This window comes from Artibeus jamaicensis, unplaced genomic scaffold (genome assembly GCF_021234435.1).
Source record: "Artibeus jamaicensis isolate MK-2021 breed Jamaican fruit bat unplaced genomic scaffold, CSHL_Jam_final contig_354, whole genome shotgun sequence".
Taxonomy (NCBI): Eukaryota; Metazoa; Chordata; class Mammalia; order Chiroptera; family Phyllostomidae; genus Artibeus; species Artibeus jamaicensis.
In genome coordinates this window covers 11,087,796-11,106,541 of record NW_026521803.1, presented here as the reverse complement: position 1 = coordinate 11,106,541, position 18,746 = coordinate 11,087,796, and the positions used below count along the sequence as shown (strand labels likewise).

At 40.0% G+C, this 18,746-nt stretch overlaps 1 protein-coding gene across 4 annotated transcripts in view; it reads left to right on the top strand.

The window, feature by feature from the left end:
• ZNF521 (zinc finger protein 521) overlaps positions 1–18,746 on the top strand; it is a 283,177-nt gene that overhangs the window by 15,183 nt on the left and 249,248 nt on the right. For all 4 annotated transcript variants that reach the window (XM_037134112.2, XM_037134111.2, XM_037134110.2 and 1 more), the window contains one exon: positions 14,243–14,422. Coding sequence is in view for 3 of the 4 variants with exons in the window: in XM_037134111.2 (XP_036990006.1) it covers positions 14,243–14,422 (180 nt within the window). In the remaining variant the exon portion in view is untranslated. The remainder of the gene's footprint in view (positions 1–14,242; positions 14,423–18,746) is intronic.

Below are 18,746 nucleotides of genomic sequence, written 5' to 3'. Positions count from 1 at the left end.
TTTGCAAAGGTAGGCTAATTGTTCTTGGGAGAGGAACTAGAGACAAATAACTCACGTATCATTATGAAGGTTTAATCATAGTAGATTTATTAATAATCCTTAAATTAAAAAGGTAAATCTGGGCTTGGGTTTACAAAGGAATTAGCTGAACAAGGGGATGATTTTCTACATCACTGTGCTCATCAGTAAATTTATCTAGAAGCATTTTCTTTTAGCCTTCAGCAAGGAATCTTGTGTTCTCTAGAACCACATGTGAGTATAGAGTGTGAAGATGGGGGGAGAATACAGGAATGTGCTGACTGGCTACGAACTGCTAGCCTGTCTGGTCGTGTCTAGCTGCTGTTTTAATTTTATGGGAAACCTTATTGGGGGCAGAGTGTCTGAAATTTTTTCCTCTTAATTTCTTCTCCATTCTTTCCTGTAAACCTAAGTATCAGTTTGCCTTATTTTTATTTTCCCTTGCTTTCTTTCCCCTGCTCATTCAGTCACCAGCCCCACTCTCTGTGTTTACTTCGTGAAATCACCGGGTCCCCGCTCCCAGAGTGCTGGGCTCTGGTCGTCCCTGTGGGCTTTAGAAACCCAGCTTCTGTCCTTGCCCGCTGGTTGACCTCAGCACTCATTTGTCTGGTGATACTCTGTGTAGACACTCTTTTTATTTTAGCTATATTATAACTGTCATAAAGTTGTCTTTCCATATGGACGAAGTCTAAAACCTTAATATATCCAATCATATGACTTTCAAATACCCATTTATACTTTTTTCCTCAACCTTAATGCTAAATGAAGTGAAAGAAATAGTAATGAAAAGTGGAGTAGGGAGAGTCAGGAGGATTGTGTGAGGCCACTTTTAATGAGTGGAATATCCTTAACAGATAGTAAGTGACAAAAGAAACTCCACTTCGCTGTAATTTAAAATAGATATTCTAGAGAATACTTACTGTAGCAAGGGTGGATTGAGCTCGGCGGTAGTTTAGTTTCTGGATGGGTCGGCTGTTGCTGGGACTGCAAATCTAGTTAAGGGGTGCGGCGAGGTGCAGCATTCCCAGCGGGGCCAGGACGCTAGATCACCCACCTGTCCCATCATCTGCAAGACACAAAGAGCTTTATACTCTGTTCCAAGTCACGCCGTGCCGTTGCGATAGAACCGAGGGGAGAATCTCAGCCTCTTGACTTCTAATTCTAGGGATGACCTTTCATGGCTGAACACATTTTAAACTATGGAAGCAGAAGTGGCTTTCCCTACCCCCTCAGACTCTTGACAAAAGGCAGCCAGCATCTGGGGTCTGCTGCTCTGTAAGAGTCCTTTTCTTATGCCGGTTTTAGCTGTCAGGGTCTCTGGGTTTTGGTCCTATGTGCGCAAACGGCATGTCCCAGTGACTTGACCACGGGGACCGAGTGGACCTCTGTTTGAATTCTGCATGGTATTGAAGCTCTCTAAGTGTCAACTTTCTTACTAGTAAAATGATAAGAATCTACTTCTTTTAAAAATGTGTAATTGTATTTTTTCGATTACCATTTAGTCCCCTTCAATCCCCCTCCCTTTCTGCAATCATCACACTGTTGTCCATGTCCATGTGTCCTTTTTCCGTTTTGCTCAATCCCTCCACCCCCTAAACCCACCCCCTTAGCTATGAGTCTGTCTGATTTTGCTTGTTAGTTCAGTGTGTTCGTTAGATGCCACATGTGAGTGAAATTGTATGGTATTTGTCCTTCTCTGACTAGCTTATTTCACCTAGCATAATGTTTTCCAGGTCCTTCTATATTGTCGCAAAGGGTAACACTGTCTCTCTCTTTTTTCAAATGGCTAAGTAGCATTCCATTTTGTAACCGTCCCATAGTTATTCTATCCACTCATCTACTGATGGACATTTGGGCTGCTTCCATATCTTGGCAATTGTAAATAACACTGCAATGAACATAAGGGTGCTTACATTCTTTCAAATTAGTGTTTTGGGTTCCTTCAGATATTTCCCAGCAGTGGGCTCACTGGGTCAAAAGGCAGATCTATTTTTAATTTTTTGAGATAACTCCGTAGTGCTTTCCACAGTGGCTGCATCAGTCTGCCTTCCCACCAACTGTGCAAACTTGTTTCCTTTTCTCCACATCCTGGAGAGCACTTGTTGATGATGGCCATTCTGACAGGTGTGTGAGGATACCTTATTGTAGTTTTAATTTGCATTTTTATAATGATTAGTGACATTGAGCACCTTTTCATATGTCTGTTGGCCATCTGTATGTCTGCTTTGGAGAAGTGTCTCTTCAGGGCCCCCATGATTGATGTATTAGGGATAAAATGCAAGAGGCTTCACAGATGTGTGTTTTTAGGAAGTTAGGAACTAGGAACAGCTTTTAATTATGGATGAAGTTCATGGGGAAGCTGAGGAAATAGGCACCTTCTGTCCTCTTTATCGGCCCCTCTCCTGCAGAGTCCTGAGCAGTGATGCAGTTCTGTGGCTGTCTTACCTCTTTGTGTAGAGCAGAAAATCTTTCCCCTTCTGGAGAAAGCCTAAAAGGAATTGTGTAAGTTTTTATGTCCAACTTTTAGGAATCATTCTGTTCAATAAAAGGTGGGCAATGGAGCTAGAAGAGAGGAGAGTTCCCTCTTTATGCTAATTGGGCACCTATTTCATATTTCCAAAGATACAGTGTATCTTTTTCATTTGATCTTAAGTGAGCCTAGTGTTAGTTATGTTACTGTCACTTTATAGATGAGGAGACTGAAGCACAGACACTGTGCTTGTCCAGTTAGCACGGCTAACTTAGAAAAGGAATGTACACTTCCCGGCTTGAAAATGGCCAGTCTTAAATTTCATGATTTTCAAATAAAAGAAGCCAGAGTCCATCTTAAACCAAATCAAGGGGTGGAAATAATTAATCTTCTGGCCACCACATCTCTCTTCTGGTGCTTAAGCATTTAGACCTCAGTTCCCTCCCATAGTCTACCCCTCCCCTATCCCCAAGTTACTTCTACAAGAAAAAAAAAATGACATGATATTAGTTATACCTGAGAGAGAATCGAAAGCCGTGGCCACCTGACAGATCCCACATTGTTTGATCAAAAACTTTGGCTTCTGCTAAAATAATTGCAGGGCTCAGAAAGCCGGTCTGAAAGGCAGGTGAGAGGAGGTGGCTGTGGGTGCTGGAGCGTGGGACCGGGAGTGCTCTCCCACCGCTGGTGAAGTCTCGGCAGAAATGCCTCCTCCCAGACGCTGAGCGGACTGTCAGAGGTCTTGCTCTGGCCGCTCTGGCTCGCTCCCTGGGAGGCCAGGTTTGCTAGGGTGGAGCCCACCGGTTCTGCGTTGTAGGAAGAAGTGAGTGGTGTTTGTACCTTCCAGGTTATGGCAAGGGGTCTGTCTGCCTTGGGTTGCTTAGGCTTCTGGTAAAGTCACCTTGGCTGTTCTAAATACCCTGTGGGGAGGTGCTGGCCAAGAACAAATTCCCGAGTTGCTCTGTTAGGTGACCATCCTGAAGTAGTGTCTGTTTTCTTTCTTTGGAAATATGCCTCTTTTTCATTCACATTTTCTTTGTTCCTGTGGTGGGCACATTTCTTGGGGATGGGTTGGCCCTGGGACTGGTGATGGAATTGGGTGCCACCCATCACCATCCGAAAAAATAAAATGACTCCAATTCTAATGTTTTATAGACGGTACTTCAGAGATGGCAAATACTGTTTTGGCTAAATATAAAATTCAAAAGGTTGGATTCTTAAAAATTATAATCAGCTGTAGAATTGACTAGATTCGTTTATTATTCTTTTAGGAAAACAGGATTAGGTCTGGCCCTTTCTGACTCACCATCTGTGAACATGCTCCTTCTCCACGTATGTTCACTGAACATTAAGTTTCAATATACATGTGTATCTATTTCTGCTTGTGAAATCACATGGCAAAAAAGCAAAATGATTAATAAATATGAGTGTTTATTAGTCATTCTCTTACATGTGTAATTGATTGAGCTGATTTTATTCTATATGTATTTATATATTATCTAATAAGTCCTCATTTGAAATCTGTTTATATGTAACATATATACCCTGAAAATATTTAATATATGCTCACACTGTCTTGACAAGACAGGACCGAAACAATGTAAGTGGGAACATATTCCCACAAATGACTATTAATTTATAGTTACTAAGATAATGGCACACACACGTTCACTCTCAGTTCTATCTGGGTAGCTCAGTAAATTGTGTATTGATTATGCTAATGGCACTGGTGTCTTTATTACTTGTCTGCAGATCCATGCAGATTAAATGCACTTTGGCAAGGCTGTCGTTCTGCAGGAAAAGTGCATTTTGAAAGTCTTGTTTTGGGAGAGATTAAGTTAAAACTAAAGAGAAACAATAAAACTTGTGGAAAAACTTAAGGCATTGTGTTCTAGGAAATGAAAAGTGCAGTTAAAAAAGTTAAAAATGATGTTCTTTTATTTCCTTTGTTTCAAAGTCCTTAAAAAAAGTGTTGCAGAAATGGGACTAAATCAATAAGGATCTATTTTTATGGTTTATTTTTGGTCATGTGGCTCTTCTTGTTTTGTTTATCAAGCTGAAAGAACCCTAGACATTTAAGGTTGCATGTATTTTTAAATTTATTAGTTCATCTAGAGGAGAACAAAAATGACTTTTCCAATTATACACAAATTCTTTTGTATTTTGTAATAGCTCATTAATCACAACCTTACTCTTTGCTCTGATCATTCTACAAACATGTACCTAATTTCATAAAATTTTTCTTTTTTCCCCTCTTCTGCTGAGCCATCATGTTACCAAAGCAATTGTTTAGCCACCACTTTCTTATCTTCCCGAGCGTGGGATCATGTCTTAGAAATGTGGGCCTTCCACTTGTGTGCTGGGTGGGAAAGAAAAGCAAAGTTTTTCATGTTTCTGGGTGACATGATCCCATTTAGACGAATCTGCTGTTCCCTGCATTTCAGATATATCATTAAAATTAAGAAGAGGAACTTCCCAAATTTAAAAATAAAAGTAAAGCTACTAATCAAGAGAATTGAGTGATAATATTGGGATGATTTTTGTGAATGAGATTGGATTTTATCTTCTAAAAATGTAGATGCCAATATAAGAGGACTGTTACATTGTAGCAAGTGAATGTTTCTTGCTGAAAACCAAACACTTTCTCCCAGAGCTGTGTTTTGGTAATTGTTAAAGTTGACTTTAAGTGTCCAATTCAGAAATACTGTTACAAGTGGATTGCTGTTATAGAAGTGAATGAAATAACAATAGTTGGTGAAAATATCGGCAAGTACACAATATGATGTTTGGAATACAAAGGCCCTTTTTGCCCCAGATTTTTAATTTTTTCTGGGTGGAATAATACTACAGTAGCTATCCAGTCATTATGTGCTAAAGACTACACATACATGCTTTTAAATAATTTCTGTTCCTCCAAAGTGGATTTTTAGCAGTTTAAAATCACTTTGCTGTAGAGATATTAGTACTTGTATATCTGGATGTTAAAAATATTTTTTCATAGTATTTTTCTTATATAAAATGGAAGAGAGGGTCTGTGAGGCTCAGTTTAACACTGAGCAGAGGAATGCAACAGTTGGCTGTGTTTGTTTTGGATGGAGCCCGGCACCAGACGAGGTTCAGATGTGCCAACAGCACCCTCACCGTTAACCAGCCAGCCGTGTGGGGCAGGAGGGTCCCCAGGGTGGCTAGAAGGGTGAAAAGTCTCAAATACGGCTATCAGACTGATGTGTGCGGAAAAGTCTTCCCAAAGAAAACAGAACAAAACAACAAATGACAAAAAGACTTCGTGTAGTTCACTGTCAGTGCTTTATTTAGGAAGAACTTTGGTGGGATAATTTTTCTCAATTTTTAGCTTAGACGGGTTGCATTTCAGTGGCCATTTTCGTCCCCTTCCCATCTAATATTTGTCCTGTTTACTCGTCATCATTCTTGGTGGTTTCTTCCTATATTTTCTTCCATACAGAGGCTCTACTCTTTAAAGTAAATGTTGTAATATATTTATTTCTGTTTTATATTATTAAAAGTAGTCATCTAGTATTAATACTTTGTCTTGTGAAGAGAATTGTGAACTGCATGTAGAATCATGTTAATAAAAATTAATGGTTAATGCTTTTTTAAAAAAAGAATAAAGAAATAGTAGAATCAATATCTGTTTTTTAGTCAAATTTCGCATTTATTTTTACTTGGCTTTGTTTGTGTTTCAAATATGAGTAAAGTAGAAGGAATCTTACCAAAAATCTCCTAAGTCCCAAGAAGTGTCACTGGGGCCCTTGGAAATCTCTTACACTAAATTAAAAAGTGATCTGGTGTAACTGTGTTCCTGGCCAGTCTTCCTCCAGCCTGGCTTTATTGGGATCATGGATGAAAAAGGAAATCGGGGGTGAAAATAGTGAGGAGAGCAAGTCATTAGCCTCTATTAAGATGCCTATTTAAAACCAAGGCTGTTCCTAAGTTCACGTGTGTAAATGGCTCGGCCACAGTGGATGCCTGGCCACCAGTGAGACAGCGCCTCACCTTCCTGTGCCAACAGTAGTCCTACATCCTGTGGACCCTGTTTCCGCGGTGGCTCCCAGTTTCCTCCATGCTGCCCTCACTTCACTTCTTTCTTGCATTATGTCATGGCCTCCAGAAAGGTCTCCCTGCTTCCAGGTCTGGTCTGTCGCCACCCCATCCTCTCAGTTACCAAACAGGCATCTTTCTAAAATGAAAGCAAGGTTGGTCACTCTTCTTTAACTCCTTCGATGACTTCTCATAGTGCAGCTGCTAACATTTGAACAGAACACAGCAGTTCCTTTGTGATCCAGCTTGGTCCCTGCCACTGCTCCCCCTTTTCCCATTCTGTCCAGTGCCCCTCATTTGAATAGCCCGGAAGAACTCGCGCTTTTCGGAAGGCATCATGTTGTTTTATGTTTCTGCGCCTGTACACGTTTCCTGTGTTTGGAGAACCACTTTCTGCTTGTCCTCGGTGCTGTTCCTCTTTACCACCTGGTCTGTGGTTCCCTTCTTTGACAACATTTTCCTGCCCTGCCCCGTCTGATTGCAATAGCCCTTTTCTCTGGGTTCCTGCATCTGAGTACGTGTCCCGTCTTTTGCAGTCGTTGCTTTCCTGGTCTGTGTCTTCCCCTGCACTGGTGCATGCCAGTCCTTCTCCTGTGGTGACATACGCAGGGAAATGGTGCGTTCTGAATGGCATATTCGGTGAGCGGAGTGCTACCAGGGCTGCGGTGTCCAGTCACCCACGCCTTCACTTTCATGGCTGAGAGGGTCAGTGTCCTTTAATACCTGAACCTACTTACTATTATTTTTTAACCCTCACCTGAGGATATGTTTATTGATTTTAGAGCGAGGTGAAGGGGGAGAAAGAGAGAGAGACATTGATGTGAGAAACATTGAATGGTTGCCTCCCAGATGAGCCCTGACCAGGGATCAAGCCCACAACCTGGTTTTTTTTCCCCGGGCTGGGACTTGAACCCACAGCATTTTGGTGTTTGGGACAATACTCCAACAAACTGAGCCACCTCGCCACAGCCTGAACCCACTTTTGACGCACCAGTTGAGAATCTTGGCTGCAGCGGAGTCTTAGACCAGTAATCTTCAATTGTTAGGCTACAGGCATGTTTAAAACGTGCAAGACCTGACTATTTAGTCAGGGGCACTGATCTGTTTTTCCTTAGGTTGTCAAATGAAAACATGACAGTGGCTGTCATAGCAGTAGCAGTTTGGTTTCAGTGCCCTGTCTTCAACCATAAATACATAGGTCACATAATAGAATTGCATCGTTGGCCATGGTGCATAATCAGGTTGCATCTGATTGGTTAATTCTCGGTACCAGAAATCCTTATATACACGTATAAGCACATGATTTTCTAAAAAGTCACTTTGGATCAAAAATGGTAGGTGATTTCTATTATTATTTTTTTGCAAATCAAAATTATACCTATTTTTGGTCATATTGGCAAATAATACACTTTTTGGTGTGTTGCAGAATTTTAGTGATTAGTTTACATGTGCCACAAGATGGAAAAGGTTGAACGTTGCTGGTCTTAAACTCTGTCCAAAAGGCTTCAGCCTGGGCCCAGCCCGCCCTGCACTAGGGAGTGTTAGTTTACCCCAAGGCCATCGCAATTCAGCTCGAAGGCGAAATGACTTCAAGGCACGAATGTGTTTATAAATAATGCTTTATGTAGAAGTTGGAGTGCGAACTGGTTTTCTTCTAAATTTCACGTTAAAGATAAAGAAGGACTAAGTAGAAGAAGAAATTTGGGTCCTGATTGGAAGAGGAGAAACTTTTTATTTGGTTCCAGTGTGTGTGCACGTGTGCGTGTGTTTAATGTCTCCCAAGGCTAATTTCCTTCCTTCCACTCAGCATCCTCCTACAAGGAATTTCATTGTAGATAGAAGAGTGGTAATGAATTTGCATTTGGCATGACCTCCTTAATAATGGTGCATCTGTGATATTTCTCTTTGGTCTTCAAAGACCATGATAGACCTGGAGAACAAACGAGCAAAACCACAGACATTCTCAACTTCAACGATGTGCTTAATACAGAGATAATTCTTTCTGTCTGAGAAGATTTTACAGATAAAGGAAAGGACAAGTACATGAAAAGGGCTTTTTGTTTTTTTTTCCCAGCGAAACAATTTAATGACTTTCAGAGAATAGACTGGATAGAAAATAAACACTTCAGGAAAAGGAAAAAGAGCATATTTTCATTCATTACCGCATGAGCTCTTTGGACCTGTTGGGCCCAGCCAGGTCCCTGCCTGGGATTGCTCTCGCTGTCCTGACCACCTTTGGAATGCTCAACCTTCGCCACTCCACTTCGTGCTTCGCCACCCCACCAATTGCTTTCGTCTTTGTTTTGTTTGTTTGTTTACCTTTTCCTGACAGTAGAACAAAAGGAGGTGAAGACCAGCAAGAGGGTGTGGGCCAGACAGTCCTCCGGCCACACAGGCTGGTAATGCTGCATTCCTTCATCAGAGCCCGCTTGCCATTTTAAAACAGTGCGCGATTTATTTTCCCTAAACCTGTTTTCATCCGAGGGGATTTCAAGTTAGAATGCACATCTAGAGCCCAGAAAGCACAAAATAATGATCCTGCCCTTTGGTTTTTGTAAACTAGGAAGGCTGTGTGCTCCTAGTTAACTCTCCGTAGCCTGAAGGTTACTCTTCTTGTGTTGTTAAAAAGTGTGAAGGTAAAGCAGTGAAAGTGATGTGAAAACACTCATGGGGAGGAGTGATTTTAGACCTGGTTTGCTCTCAACAGATAGAATCTGGTTTTCTTCTTAGGCACAGGACTTCTGAGTATGTCAGTCGACCCGAGAAGGCCAGTGTACACATGTGAACTTCACAGACAGCGTCGGACTGCGGATAATTATTTAATACAAGATGCCGTTAACCTGAAGTGCATCATTTATAGTGATTTGGAGGGATTTGAGCTGAGAACATATTTGTTTAAATTTTCACTTACTTATTCATCGCAGAGTTCCTGAAAATAAGACATTGACTTTTACCACATTTTAAAAATTAATTTTCAGAAGCTGTCCTTGGAAGAAAGAGCTTAAGCAGCTTTTGGAAGTAGCAGAAGCCTATTTGTACTCATCTACTAGTCACGTAATGTTGGGCCCACTTTTCCTTGAATGTTTATTATCTGTAGTTGTAGGTATTAAGATCCAGGAGGTCACGGTCATCACAAAAAAGGCAGGATTTGTTTGTTTTTGCTTTTTTTTTGAGCCAGTATGCATTTTTTAGTTGGTAGTTTCTTGAACTTAACTGGCAGTGTGTAGATGAGTTTTACATTGAGTAATTCATGTCATGGTTGTTTAATTTGGTGAAAACCTGGCAATTCCCAGAGAACAAACTGTTAGGAAACGGCCCAGTTTTGTGTGTGTGTGTCTCTCTGTGTGTGTATAAGAGGAGTATTTTGGGGTCATTCATCTCTTGCCAATCTTATTTGTTAAGTATCTTCTTGCGTTCATATTTACATCCTCCTCAGAATGTTGTGTTTCTGCTACTCTCATTAAAACTGACTCTGGTTTTTAAGGTAGGGCTTCAGGCTTGCAATGAACCAGGAAAAGCCTCATTTATATCTCCTGCAAGAAGGACAGAGGGCCTGCACTGTGTACTGGCTGCCAGAAGTTTTTATAGTAATACTTTGTATCTAGGCTCTGGCTCTTACCATTAAATGCGCTTTTTATAAAGTACCAAGTTATAAATGTAGTGCAGCTACGGCATATTAATCTTACTGCAGAGATTTAATGAGGCAGTTGTTTTGCGATGGACACTATTGGGAGCCGAGAGCGACAGAGTTTTACTTTACCACTGAGCTGCAGAAATATTCCTTGCCTGGTAATAATTATAACCACATGATCTCTTGGTTTTTCTTTCTATTGCCAGTGCTTTTCCATGCAAAAGTGGCTTGGAAGGAGATCCATTTGTAGGCAGCGAAATGGATTGGAAATTGGGCTGTTTTCTCAATGGTTTGACATTTTCGCTTTGATCAGGAATGGGATTCTTGTTGCACAAGGAGAAATATGTAAGATGAGTTTCAAGAATACAGATAGTCTTTGCCAGTCCACTGAGATGGCTTTTAGATATTCATTACTTTTACTTGACTTTTATATAGGTTATAAAAAGTAAATGTGGTGAAACCTCATTTTTACATGGACAGAATAGAATTTCTGCTGGTTGGCCTTAAACTGATCCCACACTCGAAATTAATTGAAGTCCTGGGTTTATGGCCTCCAACACTTCAGGCCAGTGCAATTTTTCATTTTCCCCAAAGTTGTAATTTTATTAAACCAAGTTATAGCAATAACAACGCTTGCGAAGAGGAGGATGAGAAGTAAAGAACCACCTGCCAGAGAACACAATAAGGGGAAAGTCAGACTTCTTTTAAATTTCCATTTATAAGTCCTGTTAACAAAATTGGAAACAGAAAGCTGCCCTTTATTTTTGTAACAATAATTGTGTCTTTGTTCCAAAATTAAGCCTTTTATCCAGGTCAGGACACTACAGATCCAGTGTTGTGTAGCACCTTTTTGAAGGGATCAGGGGAAAGCTGGTGTGCAGGTGAGGTCTGTGTGATGGCTGTACCAGGTTTGGGGCATCCTTGAAGGCCAAGGACAGGGAAAAGTGCCTGTAGCTACGTTTGTAGTCCCTGTGCAGGTGGGATGTGGCTATTTAAAAGTACTGTCCTTTGGGTGGGTTTATAGCGCAGCGGCAGAGTTGGAAGAACAGTTGTCCTTCTTGCAGTGGTGTTGGGGGCGGGGCAGTACTTACAGGCCTGGGCCTTGTATTTATAACCCCTTAGGTTGAAGTCAGAGGTTTGAATGGCTAGCAGAGTAATACAATTATTTTTTATGATTGGATCTCAGAGGACTTTATAAAAACTACATAACTAAGGCCATGTGCAATTATTGAAGTGTAGCCACCTGTGGGAAAGAAATGGTCGACAGTGTAAGCTCTCTAGAATCTTCCTACATCAACTGACATCAGGAACAGATACCCAAAACACAAATAAACACATCTTTTGAATGGGAGAGAAAGGATTTTTCATGGAAGTGGAGACCGGGAAAAAAATCTGCTTACGAGAAGAGAGACTGAGATTCCAGCACTCATTATGCCAAGGCATCTGGGGCTCCAATTGCACCCACCCCCCAGAGGGTCCCTCTTAAGTGGTGACCTAAAAACAAATCCGCCAGTTGGCTGGAGCATGCATCCTGAAGTTGCAGCACAAGTGAATAAGCTTGACTGACTTCGGTCCCCAAAGGGTTCTATCTGTAAATGCAGAAGTGGAAACCCAAACATTTTTTATTAGTGTTAAAATGGTCCTCATTTTAATAACTAGCCCCAATGTCAGAGGCATGGACGGGAGTTGTACTTTCACATTTAAGAGCTAAAGCATCATGCGTGCATTTCTATTTGTTCGATATTTTTGATATTAGATTCGTGTAAAGTGTCCATATTCTTGAATAATAAGGAAGGCAAGTTTTTATCATTTTTTTCTCTGCATACTACCTGAAGCATTCAGAGTGTTTCCTTATTTAAAAACAAACAGGCCTGCAAACGTGATGTGTAGCATTTAAATAATGGTATTAAAATGCAGACCTAGCACCCACGCTTCCCTGAGTGCTGTCATTTTTATGAGAAACTGGAAACTCATGCTAAACAACTGAGAGCATTCGTGTGTACATCCTGCCTCCCCACGAGTGTTTAGTGCTGTGGGGGCCAAGTCGCTGTAGTTGGGACCGTTCCTTATTTTCCTGAATTGTTCTCTGATTTGGCAGTGTTTCACCACTGGGTTTTACTTTTGGGGAGATCTTTGAATCATGACCTGTTTGTTGCATTTGTGGTTGTAGACAGAACATTTGAAACTAGCCAAGTCAGATGTCCTGTATCATAGAGTGTCAGTTTTGGAAAATGTAGGCATGTAAGGTGCTTTTGGATTTGGAGGTACCCGGTCTTTGACTTGGAGGTTTCCTGTTTACAGAAAAAATACCAGCAAAGGACTTTCCTACGTACTCCCCACCCCCTCTTCTTTACTTTCTCATCATCATTAAATAGTATTTACTAAGCACTCACCTGGACACGATGCTGTGCTGGGCAAAGTACAAGACAAACGAAAAAAGATCCTCTGATTACTCTCCCAGGAATGAACAGCCCAAACCCCAGTATGTCAAAATGGGCACTGTGGAGAGTGTTGAGGTAATAATTTTCCAGATGGCACATCAACCCAAATTACCAATTTACTTCAACAGTATGTTCTTACAGAAGACAAACAAACAAACAACAAAATCAGATAGATACTACTTGCTCTTTGAGATGGGAATTCTGCTTTTTTCCATAAACCCAAGAGATTCTTCTATATGTTGACTTTAAGTTGATTTTGGCACACACGAATCATGTGCAGAGTGGTGATATAGTTCAGTTTATTGCAGACGTGGAGAAAGGCCTTGGAACAACTGCCGGCAGGAGGGAGCATACTTACTTGCACAAGTAAGGTTTGTAGAAGGGTGTTACGTGCAAGATAGCAGAAAACACTTTCAGACGCTTGCCGACTTTTCTCAGAAATCTGGATGAATTTTCTTTCTGTGAATTCTTGATTGTAACATTTCAAATATTTACCCTCCCATATTAAAAAAGTTTGACTACAGATAATGCATTACATGTTTTTTAGGTATTTTGATATGACTCCTTTGTAACTATTTCAATAACTACTCTGTTTTGAGACCTCATTTATTTCTGACTGTGGAGGACTTTTTGCTATTAGAAATTAATGTCTTAGAAATTAAGTCAGAGATTATATTATCCTAATTACCCCAAAGAGGCGTACTCTCTCTCCCTCCCTCCCCAGCCCGTGCCTTCCTGCACAGAGGTTCGCTGGCATCATGATGTGGGGGACTTCTTCTCTACAATAAGTTCAAGGACAGCCTAAAGAATCGAAAAGTACTTATGGAGCTTTAAGTGAAAACATTTCTTGTGTTCCCCTTGCTTCATTCCCCATCGCTGTGTGTATAGCATGTTTAGGAATATAATGGAACCGGTTTTAGTTTGCCCATTATTTAGCTTTTGACATTGATAATGCCAACTCAGGTTGTTGTTGCCTTGATTATAATTTACCATTCTTTGGATATTTTGTTTCATTTTTTGCCAATTTTAAAAACAAGACATGCCAACATACTTGCACTTGAATTTGTGTGTGTAAGAATGTTTTGCTGTGTGGTGGAGCTTATTTTGCTATCGCTGTCTAGCAAATAATAGGGTAACTGTGTGTTTTGACCAGTTTATAAGTAAAGGTCAATTTTATGCATATGGTAATTAGCTTAGCTTATTCTAGACTTTTGGTTAATTCTGGTAATTTCCCGTGAAAGAGTATATTTAGCAGAAAAGGAATTCATTCTTAAGCACAGTGTTTTTTCCCCTTTCCATTGGAGGCTGTTTAATTTTTAAAGTGATTTATCTTTTTTGTTTAAGCAAAACCCCCTAAAAGGCCAAGGGTTGTAAATTATTTGAAAGAGAAGATGGGGAAAGGGCTGCACGGTGGAGGAAAAAAGTAAAACTTCCAGTCATCACCAACTAAAAATTCTAGGGAAGACTCGCTTCTGATTCTTCTGTAATGAAATCTGCCAGAAGGCCCTCCCATGGCAGCTTGGAGGAAAATGGTGTTTTTGTTTTTGGTAGCAGGAAGATTAAATGTTACTTTAAAAGAACCTGTCTTTAAACCCTATACTTACAGTCTTGATCTTTTTTCAGACCCCAACTGTAAACTTGAAGACAAGGCCGAAGATGGGGAGGCGTTAGACTGTAAGAAGAGGCCGGAAGACGGAGAGGACTTGGAGGACGAGGCCGTGCACAGCTGCGACAGCTGCCTGCAGGTGTTTGAGTCGCTGAGCGACATCACCGAGCACAAGATCAATCAGTGTCAGCTGACAGGTAAACAGCGCTTATTGCTTCTTGTCTTCTCATACTGTTCTGTTTCTGATTTTTTTCAGTTTGTTCTCCCCCCCCCTTCCAATTATTTTACCCCTATGCTTGAATACCTACGTAAGTCTTGAAGTGTTTTAGAGAGAATTCTAAGGTGGTTTATAGCAAACCCAGAGTCACAGTCCGAGTGTTTTGATTTTGAATTGTACCTACATTTTAATTGTATACTATACTGGGTATATTTTAGTTAACATCCAAAAAATTACAGTGATGCCATCTAGTTGTTAACACTGGGTGGCTAACATAAAATTTAAAAACACCTTCTGAATGTTTTTCTTGAGAGAAATTTAGCGTGCACTGGTTTATTTTAGTTTATATATCGTCTCCTCAAGGGAACTTTCTCTGATCCTTTTCTGAGCTCAGTGCCTTTTTCTGTTTCCACCATCAGATGCTCCTTCTCGAATATCATAGCTGGCACCGAGTGTATCCACTTTTCCACATCCCTGCTTAGTCTGAAAGTTCATGGATGGCAGGAACGGTGTCTCGCTTATCATTGTCCCCTCTGCGCCTTTGGCCCACAGTCGGTACTCAGGATGGCACAGAAGCTGTTCCGTTCTGCAGTTCATGGGAAGAGGCAGATTTAAAATGGCATGAAGCATGGCATGTTCAATTTAATGGTTGGAGAGACTAGAGCTCACTTTATGAAGTTTCTACTCTCTTTAAAAATATATCCTACACATATGTGCTGTATGAGACTAGGTGGGGTATTTACATTACTGGTTTTTAGATTCATGTCATTTTCTTCTTACTGTTTGAAGCTGACCCTGCTCTTGTGTGTGTATATGTGTGTGTGTTTGTAGATCTCTTTCTCTTTTTCTCTCATTTTTCCAGCACAAATTTTTCTCCAGTTAACCATGTGTAGGAAATACGGACAAATTTGTTCAACTGTTTTCCACAGAATATTGATATTGTAAGACTTTAATAGGTGTTTCATTTTAATCAGATTTTCTGACACAGATGAGTGTGGAGATGTTGGATTAAGTCCAATTACATAGTCTTCTTTATTAAAGTGCACAGTAGCCCCTCAAGAAGGGGTTACAGCGAGTGAGTTTATTAGGCCATAGAATCTTCTTCCTTTCAGAAAATCCATTATTATTTTTGGAACATAAGTATGAGAATTGATGAAGCTTATATAAATATTGGCCATGCACATGTTTTTTGTGGTTTTTGGTAACGTATTTTGATACAATTCCAAATTTATAAAAAGATTGCAAAAATAAGACATGTGATTCCCATACTTCCATTTACCTGATTCCCAGTTGTTTACATTTTACCCCATTTCCTTTATCACTCATTCTCTCTCTTTTTCATCGATTTTTGTAGTCATTTGAGAGAAGGTTGAAGCTATTACACCCTTCTAAACATACCCTGTGTATTTCCTAAGAACAAATGCATTCTCTTACATGACCACAGCACACTCACTGAAATCAGGATGGAAAACACTTATCATGGAGCACTGTGACCTACTCCACAATCAGTATGGAAATTTCAACACATACTACAGTGATGTCCCTTAGAGCTGTATTTTTTTCTCCCTAGGACAAGGATCATGCATCACATTTAATTGTCAAGTCTCTTTTCTTTCCCTTCACCTGGAATGACCTCTTGGCCTTTGTCTTTCTTGATGAGCACCTGCCAGCTCTTCAGAGAGTGCCCATATGTGTTTGGGTTTGTCTGACGTTCTCCTATGATTACATTCTGGTTACATACTTCCACGGCAGGACTACCGCCAAGGTGACGCTGTGCCCTCCGTGGTGCCCCTCATCAGGAAGTATGTGATGCTGATTTGCCCAAGCTGGTGAGGTTAACACTGAATACTTGTTTAAGGTGGTCTCTACTGTAAAGTTACTATTTTCCCTTTGAAAATAACAAGTACTTTGACACCCTATAACTATCATCCTTATAAAACATCCACTTTTACTCCATAATTTTTGTATTTATTAGCTGGACTCTTGTTATGATATCCTTTCTTATTTCTTCATTTATTTATTCATATCACCATGGGCTTTTGAATTTTTATTTAATTCATTGGGTCATGATTCTTTGCTGTCATTACTTTGATGCCCAGCTTGCCCTAGATTCGGGCAGTAGGAGTCCCTTGCAACGGGGTTCTGTCTTGTTGTACTGTGTCTCCATCACTATTTGGGGACCTACTTAGTTTCTGTTCTTGCCCCGGTCCTGCCATCACCCTTTTTTCCAAGGAGCCTTGGTTCCCTTAAGGGGACAGAGGGGCCGGGTGTGCTCATCGCTCTGAGTGTGTTGGTTACAGACCCTCTCAGCAGACAGAATTAGGAAATGTATATGTTTATCAATTATACATGTATACAAATATATACATATGAGTATATGTGTCTGTAATATTTGTGTTCTTATTGATACTCCTGATTTAACACTCAGGTAATGCCCTGATCTTACTCTTTTTCATATTTGTTACTCCCTTCCTTAGCAGTGAGAAACTTAGCTTCTGTCATTCTTAATATGTTTACTCATTTTCTTGAGTCTACATATTAAGTGGCTTCAAAATGGCTTATTCATATCATCATGATACGCAGATCAACGAAGTAGAGTTTAATGGTTGTTTATAATGATTAATGATGTAATTTTAATGTGACAGTTATATACATTGAAATTTTTAAAATTGTGAATGTGATGAATTTTGACAAAATACATATATCTGTGTTGCCCATACATATTCCTCTTAGGATAATTTCTCGCATCCTAGAAATTTCTCTCATCTCCATTTCCAGTTAATAGTGCTCCAACAGAAGTAACGGGCTTTTAACGTTTTAAACTGTAGATTAGTTTCGCACGTTACAGAATTCCTTGTAAGTGCAGTCACCCGCGATGCACTCTCTTTTGTTCAGCATGTCTGCAAGGTCCGTTCATGTCTTTGTAGGTGTTTTTTATTGGTGACTAGTATTCATTCTGTCGTATGAATATACCATGCTTTATTTTTGATTCTTCTGTTAGATATTTTGGTTATTTTTAGTTTTGGGTTATATGTTTTAGTGTATTTGTTTTTATATGTTTATTCGTTTTTGGTTATTATTTTTGGACATGTGTTTTATTTCCCTTGAGGTATTAAGTAGGGATAAAAATGTTGGGCTAGGGGTGTAGGGTGGGGTATGTACGTGTATTTTAAAGGTAAGTTCCAACTGTATGAAAACTTCTGAGCCTTCTATACGCCTGCTAGCGATGTCTGAGTGTTCTAGCTGTGTGTCCTTGCTGACATTTGTGCTCTCTTTTTAATTGTAGCATTGTGTTGGCTGTGTAGAGATATTCTATGTGGATTTATTTGCATTTTTAACTCATATCTATTTAATTGACTTCATTTAATTCACTTTTTTCTCACAATGCATAATTTTTGGAAAATCCCACTAAGTGCAGGCAATTAGTACAATTCTGTTTTCAGTGGGATAGCTCATGCTTTAAAGGAAGCTTTCTTGCTGTAGAATCGACACTAACACCAGGGTAAAGACGTGGGAACTAGGCTGACGTGGCCGGTATATGCTCTGGTCGCACAAGTCTTACCGAAGGTAAGACTGCCTTACCTCTCACGTGAAAGGTTAACTTTCAGATCGAAATAGTTAAAAAAACACAAACCTCAAATTCTGCTTAGTGTTTACTTAATTACTGAATTTCTGCCATATAGTTATTCTTATGTTCAGTTCTATGAAATAGAACAGGAGCAAAAAACATTGCTTTACAACTTTATATATTATACAGTATCTATTTCTTTATATACTTGGCAGCTTTAATATCAGTGCAAAAAATGCTGGATTTTCAGCACATGGTACACAGAAGATAATATTTATGGGTTAAATATTGTGTTTCTTTAGAAATTAAATAACCAAACTCTAATAAAATACTTGGTTGACTTTGATGTTAAGCTTTCTGAAAGCAGAGAATCTTGTCTGGGCTCACATATCACATTTGAATCAGAGGCAGGGGCACAGAGGCTTATTTGTGACTTGAAAGACACTTCAGGGAAGGTAAGCCTCATGGGCCTTGGTCCTGTTGATGGTTGGTCAGGATGCTTTCCTGCAGAGGGTGGTAGGTGGATGAACAAAAGCACAAGTGGAGGATCGAGGAGAGAGCAAAAGAGGGGAGAAACAAAAGCAGGAATCATTCTCATTTGTTGAAGGAATTAAAGTTGAAACTTGAATTAGCTAAGGGTTAATCTGGAAAAGATTAAAGATGCTGGAAGCATTTTAATTAAAAAGGTAACGTGATACTTTGACCTTCTTCCTTGGTTACAGCCTTTTAATGTAAG